Below are 12,754 nucleotides of genomic sequence, written 5' to 3'. Positions count from 1 at the left end.
TTTTCCACAGCTGCATCCAAAATTACCTCAAAGTTGGTGGCTAAAAACAATCAGAATGTATTACTTCAAAGATCTGAAAAGAGAAATCTTAAGGGAAGGTGTCTGTGGGGCCATGTTTTACTCTGAGCACTCCAGCACTGTGTCCCTTTGCCTCTTGCTGGTTTTGGTAGGTCCTAAACATTCTTGGTGTTCCTTGGCTTGTAACTTCTAGTTCCATCTTTGATCTGTAATCTTTCTGCATCCCACTGTGGTCTTTCATATTGTATGAACACAGCTACCTTTGGGTTTAAGGCCCACTCTAAACCTAGGATGATTTCATCCTTTAAAAAATGCCATTTACAAATATAGTCACATTCTGAGTTCAGAGTGGGCAATAATTTGTAGGATGGAATACTGTTAGAACTTTGACACCTACCCCTAGAGATTTAAGAATACCTTTCTAAGTGTCAGGGGATGTGCTACAGCCAGAGACCTTTCAAATACTTAGAGAGGAGAAAGATATCTCCATGGATGTTTAGAAGGAGGGAAGTCTGCAGCCATCTGTCCAGGAATCAGAAGCTGCTACAAGCTGATGCTTAGCATCAATTCATTCATTCACTCACATAATTGCAAAGACCTGTTAAGTGCAAGGTATTCAGAATACAAGTGTCAATCAAGCAATGTCCTTACCCTTGAGATACTCAAAGTCTGACAATTGTAATTGGAAAGATAATTGCAATTCAGTACTGTGCTACAAATTGAGGTATGAGCAGAATGGTGAGGATATGACTTCATTTGTGATAGTCAGGGAACTTCAAAGAGAAGGTAGTAGCTAATCTGAATTTTGAAGGTTGTATAAGAATTAAGCAGCAGAAAGAAACTGCAGGTGCAAAGTTATCTCACCAGTATCTACTTATAAAAAACTGTTAGCTTGGCCAAAAGATGTTATTTCATGCAAAGTAAAATTTAAACAATAGCTGGCCTCATAGTGCAGGAAGCTATTAAAGAGGAGAGTGAGGAAAAGAGAAAGACTTTAGAATGGAAACAGCTAAGCATAGAGACTGTGTCTATTGCTAAGCTCAAAGTACCACACCGTTCTCTGATTGGAGAGGAAAAGTCAGGAAAAAAGCGTGATTCCACATGACACTGAGAACCAGAGAGCAAAGGTGGCTAGGCAAGAAAGGTCTCCTGACACCTTATGTGCATGTGTGTGTGTGTTTGTGTGTGCATACACACATGCTCACGCCCATGTATTGAGGGGAGCACTTGGAGAAACAATGATGAGCTTTAAAAAAATTAATTAATTAATTAATTATTTTAAATTATTTTTATTTATTTATTTGAGAGTGACAGACAGAGAGAGAAAGAGGCAGATAGAGAGAGACAGACAATGGGTTTGCCAGGGCTTTCAGCCACTGCAAACAAACTCCAGACGCGTGCATCCCCTTGTGCCTCTGGCTAACATGGGTCCTGGGGAATTCAGCCTCGAACCAGGGTCCATAGGCGTCACAGGAAAGCGCTTAACCGCTAAGCCATCTCTCCAGCCCTAATTAATTAATTTGACAGACACACACAGAGAGAGGCAGACAGAAAGATAATGGGTGTACCAGGGCCTCCAGCCACTACAAGCAAACTTCAGACACAAGTGGCACCTTGTGTGTGGGTCATGGGGAATCAAACCCGAGTCCCGTGGCTTTTCAGGAAAGCACCTGAATCACTAAGCCATCTCTCCAGCCCATGAACTTTTTTATCTGATAACCCTAAAGCCATAAATGATAAAAGGTTTATCTTCATTCTCTCCATTATAATGACTTAAATGTTTGCTATGTCAAAATTTCTAATCCAAGCCAGGCCTGGTGGCACACGCCTTTAATCCCAGCACATGGGAGTCCGAGGTAGGTGGATCACTGTGAGTTCAAGACCACCCTGAGACTACATAGTGAGTTCCAGGTCAGCCTGGCCTACAGTGAGACCCTACCTCAAAAAAAATCTAATACAGAGACTTTGGAAATTTCATAGGAACAAGTGAATATTTTAAACACTTTAAATTCATTTGCTATTTAATAATAAATGTAGTTTTATGCTTCTGCTATTAAATGTATGTCCAAGAAGCCATGGAGTCAGGTACCAACATACCACATCTTCAGATTTTATTACAGGTGAACAATCTTTGCATTAGAGATTTCTCCTTTCCCAAGCACATCCGATTTTGAAAGCAAGAAATGTAGAGAGATGCTTTAGTGGTTAAGGTGCTTACCAGAAAAGCCAAATGACCTAGGTTATATTTCACAGCAACCACATAAATCCAGATGTACAAGGTGGTGCATGTGTCTGGAGTTTTCTTTGCAGTGGCTAGAGGTCCTGGCAATCCACTCTGCTTCTTTCTTTCTCTATCTTTCTTTCTCACATAAATAAATAAACTTTTTAAAATGTAGAGATAAATTCTCTTCTCCCGCCTCTCCCTTCCCTTGACTTATCTAACACCAATGCTGGGCTTTTCAGGAACCAACTCTAGGCCACCCTTGCTTTTCTCAAGTTTCTCAGTCTGCATAGGCTTCTGTTATGTCTTATTCATGACTTCAGTACTATCTGCTAAAGTTTGGGTCTTAAATGTCCTCTAAAGACCCACAAGTTAAAGGCTCAGTCCCCAGCATGGTGCTAATGGGAGGCAGGGAAGCCTTAAAGAGTGCAAGTTCCTTAGGTCAGTGAGGATGTGCCCTTGAGGAGATGGTGGATCCTGGCTCTTTCTTCTCTCTGCTGCCTGGGTTCTGATGAGAGTATCCTTGCTCTTCCATGCACTTCCACCATCATGTGCTGCCTTGTCACATGCGCTGCCAGGTCCAAAACAATGGGGCCAATCAATCATGGACTGCAACTGCCCAAATAGTACATTGACCGTGCAGAATAAGAACCAACTGCCACTGGCCTATTAGTTGATATTAACATAACCATAGGGGTTTTACAGATGTGGTAGCAAAAAAATCTGAACTGTTTGTTTTGTCTGAGGAGAAGTCATATTAGGTAAATAGAAAACAAAGAAAGAGGTAAACTTGGACATCACTTGGAATTAATGTTATCCTTAAATCCTACAATGCTACTGCATTAGTTTTAAAACATTCTTGTCAAAGATGTGAACTCTACATTCTTAGGTGGAAAGGAAGGCTATGCCAGGGAGGTAGAAATGCCCAAGAGGACTCTAGAAGGTGCTTTTTGAGAAACAGAACGGGATAGAAGATGAAAACAAACCCTGTGGGGATAGCAGCCCCAGGAGAAATCAACTCAGCCTAAGCACAAAGCCTAGTTAGGTGCAAATTGGAACTGAATAAAATGAAGCTGCAAAGGTGAGCTCAGTCTTTGACCAGCATTCCCGTGCTTCTTTTTTTTTTTTTTTTATTGTTGTTGTTGCCAGTTTGGGGTGGGATGCATGTAATCTGGACCACATTGCCAAATGCCTGGGAATCTATAGTGAGCCAGACAAAAAATATCCACATCCAGGTGTGGTGGATCACACTTGTAATCTCAACATACAGGAAGATGAGGCTGGGAGATTGCTGAGTTCAAGGACAGCATGGGCTCCAGCATGAGACCTCATAAACAAGAAGGAATGAAAGCGAGAACGGGTGTGTGGGGGGAGGTAGTAAAGCCAAAAGGAAGGGAATGGAAGGAAACAGAGAGGGGAAAGGAGGGAGGAAGGGAACAGTGAGCCACCAAGGCAGGAACCTCAGGTCAGGCTGCAGGTGTCCAGAGTCAAAAGAAACCGGAAGAGGAATCAGGACCTCGGACAGCTCCCGAATACGCCAGACCCTGCCAAGTGTTTTCTCTTGAAGCAAAGGATGTCTAAGCACATACAACTTGAGGCTTTCTGGTCATCCTCATCCCATAAGCGAAATGCTCACATTGTGAATGGTCCTGGCATGACGTTCTCTTCTTGGTAAGGGGGAAGGGGGTCGTCCAAGTCTCCATAAAATTATCTGCCCACTTTTCTGCTTAACTGTGAGGTGATGAGGGAATCCCTAGCCTAGTCTCTCCTAGTGGGTTAGCCTGCCTGGTAACTCTATTTTTCTTCCTTTAAGATTCTATGGTCCCTTAGTTCTACTGCTTGTGCAATAGAAGGAGTGGCAGAACAGGATTCTGGTATAAAGAACCTGACGTATTTAGCTTTTGCCTGGTTTGGTAGGGGAGAGGGGAGGGGGGAGATGATGTTGATGGAGCACCCACTGTGCTCTCCCCTCCTTACACGCCGGCCCCACCCAGCCTGCGCTTCTCACTAGGCTTGTGCAGACACAGGCGTGGGCCTCAGGGCTTACACACTTGTCTTTGCCAAGCGATCCATTGTTAAATACCATGCCAAAGGCTCCGTCTGATCATTTCAAGTGTCTGGAACAGAATATGGTCTTGGAGACAATAGTGCTTATTCAGTCAGACTTTTAAAAAATAAGTGTTAAAAATAATTTATTTATTTATTTATTTATTTATTTATTTATTTATTTAGAGAGAGAGAGAGAGAGAGATAATGAGAATGCCAGGCTTCCAGCCACTGCAAATGAACTCCAGGGGAATGTACTATCTTGTACATCTGGCTTTACGTGGGTCCTGGGGAATCAAACTGTTTATGCCGGACCATGCTCAGAACAAAGCACCTAACATGGTGGCCATGCCCTCCAATGACCCCCACCTCCCACATTCCTGGACATGATCAGGACCAGCAGTTTCAAGACTCCCCTGCTGGCTGGCCAATGGCTGGTCCCCTCCCTAGTTGGGACTTTATAAGGAGACCTCTGCTCTCTCCCATCCTTGAAATAGTTACTTTCCTCAGCCTGCCCCTGGTTCCTAGTAACACGCCATCTTTCCCTGCCCTCCCTTTAAAAGACCTCGATCTTAGGTCATGTATGTGACTTCTCTGGCCTCTTATCTTAGGGCCAGGGAACCTCGCCAGAGAGCTGTGCCAATAAACCTGAACTAGCTTTACTGATCTGGTTCCTCGCATCTGTCAAGCCTTTTATGAACCTGGGTCTTTAGGCAAAGACAAGTGCCTTAACCGCTAAGCCACCTTTCCAGCCCTCAGTCAGACTTTTGACTGCCAGACAACCTGTTACTAAGGCAATCATGATGGACAAAAGGGATGATGGCGGGGAGGAAAACTCAGAGTCTTTGTGTTGTTGGGATGCATTATGCATATGTGAGAAGATTTTACTGGTACATTTCTCCCCACCAGACTCATGTTGCCCTTTGAATGATGTTGTTAATCTTGACTCTGACCTTGATTGGATTGAACAATGCCTACAAGATCAGTAAGGCCCACCTCTGAGTTTTCTGTCCAAAGAGCTGGATCATGAGAAGGTTCTGATCTAATGGGTTCAAAATTTGACTGGGCTATTGAGGAGGCAGTGGGACTGTGGGAGATAGGGTCTGGTTGAACAATGGGTTGCCTGGGATGAGCATTAGAATGCTAGCTCTGGTCTTCATCTCTTCTTGTGCTTGTCTGCTTCTGGTTGTCATGAGATGAGTGGTTTTCCTCAGCCACACCCTTCCTCCATGAAGCTCTGCCTCACTGAATCTCAGAAACAAAGGAGCCAGCTGACCACTGACTGATTGCTCCGAAACCACGAGCCACAATAAATCTCTGTCCTCCTTTACGTTGTTTCTGTCAGATACTTTGTCCCAGTGACAAAAATGTCCAGCTGATATAAACGGACAGGTGAGGAAGAAGAGTCCTCTACCACTGCACCTTCTTCCCCACACCCTGATGATGAGCACACTGGGAGGCGCAGCAAGCAGATAGAGGAGGCTGCCTCTCACTGCCTTGTCTTCCTTCTTGCTCAGTGGCAGTTGAGGGCGCAGGACTGTGACAGGCAGAATGGACACCAGAAACAAGCCCCAGAAAACCTCCAATGGCTGCTGTCTGCATCCCTCTGCTGCTGACCTGAGTAGACGATCCCTAGGCCTCAATACTGCTTAGGCCACTAAAGCACCTTTGCTGCAGAAGTTCACCAAGTTGTATTCAAGGGCCAAACCTTTGTCTCTCTCATACCTCACAGGCTCATGAGGAACACTCCACACTGAGGACATGAATGCCTGCATGAAGATACAGGCAGTCTGACAACTGTGAAGTGCTGGACACGCCCTCACTGTGTTATTGCTTCAAACGCTGGCTGTTCTATCTGTGTTGGATCTGGGTTTACTGTGTTACAGGGAATGGTTTGTCCTAACCTCATGTTAGGACAACGTAGCATCACTCCTTCTAGAAGCACTGCTGACTGCTGAGTTGGGTTTCATCAGTGGCCATGGTGCATGGGTGGGTCTGCAGCAGGATTTGGAAAAGAAGAGAAGAGCACCAGGCCAGCTCTGGCAGGGTGAGCGCAAAGGTTAAGGAAGGCTGGGAGCAGCATGGCAGAGGCTAGCTTCAACCCAAGATAAGAGACGCAAGTGAGGGAGGCAGTGCACCAAGGAGGGTAAATCTGACTTTAACCCATCAACTAGGTGTAGACCCAAAGTCAGAAAAAGAGAGAAGCCTGCCAACAGCCAAATGATAATCAAAAGAATATTGGGGGCTGGACAGATGGCTTAGAGGTTAAAGTGCTTGCCTGCAAAGCCTAAGGACCCACATTTGACTCTCCAGATCCCACGGTAGCCAGATGCACAAAGGTGAGGCAAGCACAAGGTCTCACATGCCCACTAGGCAGTGCAAGTGTCTGGAGTTCCAGTGCAGTGGCTGAGGGAGGCGCGCTGCCCAATCCCACATCAATCAGCTGGGCATGGTCATATGCGCCTGTGACCCAAGTCCAGCAGGGGAGCAGAGACCTGAGCATCTCTGGAGCCCAGTAAGCTCTGGAATTAGTAAAAGGGGACTCCAGCTCAAAATAAGACCAGGCAGAAGACTGATGGAGTGGTTCACTGGATGTCCCACTCTGGCCTCAGGTAAGCACACAGGACCCCGCAAGGGCGTATATATGTGCATAGACTGCATGCACCACACACAGACACACATGCACACACACAAACAAAAATAAAATTTTTAATCGTTTTTTTCACTTGGCTGATATCTTATTTGATAGTTTGTAGTTGATATAGTTACTTATAAGCTCAGTACCACAAATGAACAAGTAAACTCTTTTCTAGAAAAATGCATAGGAAGTGAATTTGGTGGCATCCCTACCCCCTCGCTTGTTTTTTCGCCTCCCTTCCTGCTTTCTGGGGACGACACACGGGGCCTTGTGCGTGCTAATCAAATATTCTACTTGCATGCCTCTGGCTCAGTAGAATTTGTGTCCTGACATCACAAAGACTGAAGAGCCACTAATCTTCCAGGGAGGAAACAGGAGGAACAGAGCCCCAGGTGTAATAAGTGCCCATGGACATCAGCTTGGGTAAGCAGAGTCTACACGCCCAGGGAACAGGGGCCCTGTGAATCGCATCCCAGCGGGGGCTGCCCCTCACCATCCTGGCCTCAAGCAAGAAGGGGCAGCTACCTTTGTTGTCATGCCAGACCCTCAGCTTGCAGAGGTGGCCCAGACTCAGCATGTCGGCGAAGCTGAACGTGTCTGTGTTGTTCCGCTCAAACTTGTTCCAGTTGGCCGACTGCTTCAGGGCCAGGGTCCCACTGTCCCCGTTCTCCCCGAAGATGATGATAAACACGTTGGCATCCGTGCCTGCTCCTGGGGAGACACAAGGTGAGGAGCTGACAGCGGTCACTCGCACAGTCCTTGGCTCTGGGTTTGATCCTGGACCCCTTGAAGGAGCTGGGGTATAGGGAATGGAGTCCGGAGTCGACAAGGCTGGGAGTGAGGTCTCCGGTTCTGTCTTTTACCTTCCCTTTGCACATTGTTAATGTGGTCCAACCGCAGTCACAGTAACTATGAGTGCTTAAGCCAAAAATGCATCTATTTCTGGGGAAATCCTTTAAAAATTTTAAAGTCAGGCTGGAGGGATGGCTTAGTGGTTAAGGTCCTCACCTGTAAAGCCTAAAGACCCAGGTTTGATTCCCCAGGACCCATGTAAGCCAGATTCCCAAGGGGCACATGCTTCTAGAGTTTGTTTGCAGCAGCTAAAGGCCCTGGTGTGCCATTCTCTCTCAAATAAATAAATTAAAGAGAATTAAGTCCTGCCATCCACACTCACTGTACAGTTTAGATTCAGGATATCTCCTGCACAGTGTAGGGTCAGAACAGACTCAGGAAAGTTCGAACTTCCCTAATCTACCTCTGATGGATATTTCCATACAGCTTCAGATCATTTGCTTAAGTCAAATAGAGGCACGGGTCCCGGTTAAAAAGCGGAGGCTCCTGGGATAGGGGTCGGGGACACTCTTCTGACACTCACCCACCATTGCCAACGAGCCTAATTGTTTTTTAAGAGCACATCATGAAGGAGCCAAGGGCTCCAGAGCATGTGGACACTCGGGACCTGCAGCAATCACAAGGAAAGCTGCATCATGAGGAGAAGGAATATGCCCAGAATAAACTCCGCCAGACTTACTGACCTGTCATTCACACCTAGGAATCTACCACGAGAGCTTCATTTCTCTGGCAAACGGCTCTGTTGGAAATGTAAGCTGCCATGGCCAATACTCATTCATAGTCAGCATGAGTGAGCCTGCCAAATTCTTTGCAATGGCCTCTGCAAGGGTATGCTTGGTGTCGGCAGAGGAGGCAGGAGCATGGCCTCGGTGGCCAAAAGAAAGGGTGTTCTCCGTTAGCTCCCAGCCTTTGACTCACTAGCTTGTACTTTTTTTTCTCTTCTTCTGAGGGTCCCAGCTGTCCAATGGCTCTATTTCTTTTTTTTTTAAATCTTTCTGTACTTGACTTTGGTATCCCCTGTGGGAAACCCCCATGATCCTCAGCCCCGATCCCAGGCAGGTGTGAGGCAGGCTCCCTCAGACACCCGAGCAGCACCTAGGGTGGCACCTTGCAGGGCCTTTTCACAAAGCGCTGTGCTGGTGCCAGCAGGATGGCGGACCTTCCGGGGCCCCTGAGTCACAGCTCTATCCTAACACTCCAGGCCAGAGGTGGCATTCAGTGGGTGACTGTGAAATACTGGACATGTTTAGAATGCACAGCACGGGAGTGACAGGCAACATAGGGCACAGGAAGGGCTTAGAGGACTTACAGCAGAGCACAGGGTGGCACCCCCAGAAAATGCCCTCCCCACTTCTGTGAGGAACAGGGAAGAAGTCAGTTTGATTATGGACAGGAAGTACTTTGTCCTGGCAGAAGGTGACAAGCTGGAGATGATTTGGGTTGACTAGATTCTGAAGGCCATGCGAAGAAAAATGACCCGACCAGAAGCCAGGTCCCAAGCCTCCATTGGAAGGTTTGGGGCAAGAGTGCAGGAAGCTGGAGAAATGCCAACCCACCCAGGATATCGCTGGTCTTCACTGAGACGGTGTAGGACGTCCACTCCATCATCTCCTCCCCGTCGATGACGGCACACATCTCACACACCAACGTCTTCTTGCCCTTCCTCTGGGACAGCCAGTCTCCGTAGTAGAACATGGTCAGGTCTCCCGTGCTCATGTTCTTCAGTAGGATCTGGGGAGAGACCAAGCGGAGATGTCTGCTCTCCCTCACTCCAGAGTCCCTGCCTAAACCCCAGTGACTCAGGGTCCCAGACCCCAGATTTGAGGGTGTGGAAAGGAATTTGCCCTATGTGTTATGCATGAGTGTGAAAGGTTCATGGATTTGGGAACTGGAAATTCATCTTTGAAAAAAGCTTCACGAGGTTGGGTGTGGTGGTGCACACCTTTAGTCCTAGTGTCTGAGAGGCTGAGGTAGGAGGAGCCCTATGAGTTCCAGGCCAGTTTGGCCTTCAGAGTGAGTTCCAGGTCAGCTTGGATTATAGTGACACTTTGATTCAAAAACTAAGGCAGGTGGGCTTCCTGAGTGATGCTAGCATGGTACACAGGTTAGGTTGGCTGAATAAATGACAGGAAAATGACTAATCAAGCCACTGTCATCCACAGACAATTGGGAGCACAATACTGACTCTGGCCAGATTGTTATTGGCATGGATGCCATATTGTTGGCTCGAGGAAAGTCTGACAGTGGCTAAACAGGAGGAGGAGGATCCTGAGGGGACACAGAGCAGATGGCCTTGAGTGGATGAGGGATGAGAAGACTCTCCCAGGCAGGCAAGCAGAAGGAGTCGTTACGAGTTGAATTGTGTCCCTCTGTCCCCTAACCCTTACTCTCTCAAGATGTGACCTTATTTAGAAATAGAGCTGTCACAGGTGTAGCCTGTTAAGATGAGGTCACCAGGGTGGACCTTAAGGGAAATGAGATGGGCAGCTGGATTCTGAGAGTGCCATGTGATGCTACTTCAGGCCAGGAGCCAGCAGAGCTAGGACAGAGACCTAGGGCAGAGCTTCCCAGAGCCTTTCAAGCATGCACAGCCTGGATGTGTGAGAGAAGGGATTTCTGCTCTTTGGAACCCTGGTAGGCAGATCTTGATCACAGCCATAGGACACGGCCACTTACTGTACAAAAGGGGAACCACAGATTGGAGAGCCCGGGGCCCATGTGACCTTGGGGCATACTTGTGAGACTCTCATCTTTGTCATCAGTACCACTGTCCTTCAGCTTTGGGACCACACACAACATGGAATATGCAGGGAACACTCCCATCACAGGAGTGCTCATAAAGTGGAGCATGCTGACAGCCCTCCTCGGCCCCAGAAACATGAGGTTCAATGGCACAGAGCACCTTGATACTACACAAGAATGGAGCAGGTGAGCAAATTATAAGAACAAAGTCCTCCGAAGGAGCCGACTTCTTTTATCAGGAGAACCCAAGTATGTGACTGTGTGTGGTACGTGCCCATGTGCTGGGAAGGGGCAATGAAGACAGAAAGAAGAAACCTCAGGCTGCCTTCAACCTAAGAGCCCAGAGACTGGACTCCAGCCATACTTCTGGGTGGGATCAGGCTCCTCCCAGGACAGAGAGCAGAGTGGGAAGAGGCAAGCCACCTCGGTCACTACGGGATAGCAGGCACATCTGAAGCTCACTGCCATCAGGCTAGCCTCTTTCTGCCTATTTCTCCATTCCTCTCTGTCCCAGAGGAAGCCCACCCCAAGCTTCCCTCACCCAGACTCTGCCCACCATATTGTATTCTCTAGCAGCCAATTTAGCTTTCTCTGGACACAAATCAATAAAGCCTCATTTTCTGATTAATTCACTCTGAAGGGTCCCTCGGAGTCGATGGCCTGGTTCATGCATTACTCCTCTTCAGTGATAGCTGTACTTTAACAAGGTCACTGATAACCCAAGAGCAGGGAGGAGTGGAGACGGGGGCTGGAAGGGAGAGGGGGCCACCCTTTACCCTCTCCAGGAACCACTCTGGCCGGCTGCCCATGCCATCGATGCGGATGCGCATCTTGGTGAAGGGAGCGATGTCCAGGATCTCCATGATGAAGGTGTCGTTCTGCTCCCGCTCAAACCTGGAGGAAGGCGTGAAGAAGGAAAGCTGGCCTTGGCCAGGTAAGGGGTGGGGAGGCCTTTCTCAGCCACCTCTCTGCTCCTGGCAACTCCCCAGCAGCACATCTCTTGCACCCCGGATGGGCTCCTGAAAGACCAGGTTGAGCAGGCTTGGCTGGTAGGAATATCTATGAGCTATCAGTTCTGGGTTCTAATTTCATTAACTAGTTGCCCAGCCTCTTTGGGGGATTTTGTAGCACTTTGCCATAGTCTGGGGAGAGTGATGCAAACCCCGTGATCTCCCAGAACCGTCCTGGTGACCAAATGGATATGACATCAATTTATCTATTTATTTACTGAGAGAGAGAGAGAGAGAGCGAGAGAGCGAACAGGCATGTCAGGGCCTTAGTCACTGTGAATGAACTCCAGACCCATGCACCCCCCTTGAGCACATGTGAGACATTGAATGTTTGCATCTGTGCATCAGGCTGCCTGGGACCTGGAGGTTCAAACACGAGTTCTTAGGCTTTGCAAGCAAGCACCTCAACCGCTAAGCCATCTCGCCAGCCCAATTAAAAAATATATTTTATTTAGTTAGTTGCAAGCAGAGAGAGACAAAAAGAAGGCAGAGAGAAGATGAGGTAGAGAGAGAGAGAGAGAGAGAGAGAGAGGGAGAGAGAAAGGGAATGCCAGGGCTTCTAGCTACTGCAAATGAACTTCAGATGCAGGCTCCACTTCAGGCATCTGGCTTCATGTGGGTACTGGAGAATCGAACCCAGGTCCGTAGGCTTCGCAAGCAAACACCTTAACTGCTGAGCCCATGTGACATCAATTTGAACGACAAAAAGGAATTTCACACACCTGACAAGCTCTGAGTGATATGCTGTGAGTGACAGAGCTACTGAGTCATAACAGGGCACCACTCACATCCTCCCGTGGGCAATCCATACCACGCACACCCAGGCTCTGGATTGGACAACGCTCCTGACCACAGAAGCGGCAGCAGCAGTGTTGCTCTTGCCGCTGCTCCACTTTTCCTTCCCGGGGACCTGCCATCACCTCAGAGGTGCCCCCTCCTATGGTCAGTCCTCACTGCTCTGCCCACGGAGCCACCTGAACACTGAGGCCTCCAGTGTGGGCTGCTGGGCTGCGGGACCGACTCCAGATGACGCTGCACTGCTGATGGCCTGCAGTGGTGCAGGTGGCCTAATGGTAGTTGCTATGCTACCTTGGGGACAAACCATACTTCTAAAAACAGGCCATGCCCAGCGGCGGCCCGGACTATGAGGCCTGCACAGTGAGAGTTAAGCACTGGTTGAGAATGCAGGCCGCCACTCCTGTGACAATGTGATGAGTGCTCCTTGTG

General features: G+C 48.1%; 1 protein-coding gene across 3 annotated transcripts in view; it reads right to left on the bottom strand.

Annotated features, from left to right (window-relative positions):
- Positions 1 to 12,754, bottom strand: part of Loxhd1 (lipoxygenase homology PLAT domains 1) — a 206,281-nt gene that overhangs the window by 34,024 nt on the left and 159,503 nt on the right. For all 3 annotated transcript variants that reach the window (XM_045144249.1, XM_004656811.2, XM_004656812.2), the window contains 3 exons: positions 11,294 to 11,411; positions 9,332 to 9,506; positions 7,449 to 7,634 (listed from right to left, as the gene is read on the bottom strand). In XM_045144249.1, the coding sequence (XP_045000184.1) occupies positions 7,449 to 7,634; positions 9,332 to 9,506; positions 11,294 to 11,411 (479 nt within the window). The remainder of the gene's footprint in view (positions 1 to 7,448; positions 7,635 to 9,331; positions 9,507 to 11,293; positions 11,412 to 12,754) is intronic.

Source organism: Jaculus jaculus, chromosome 2, assembly GCF_020740685.1.
Source record: "Jaculus jaculus isolate mJacJac1 chromosome 2, mJacJac1.mat.Y.cur, whole genome shotgun sequence".
In the NCBI taxonomy this organism is placed as follows: domain Eukaryota; kingdom Metazoa; phylum Chordata; class Mammalia; order Rodentia; family Dipodidae; genus Jaculus; species Jaculus jaculus.
Note: the sequence above shows the minus strand (reverse complement) of the source record. Positions and strands in the feature narration are given on the sequence as shown.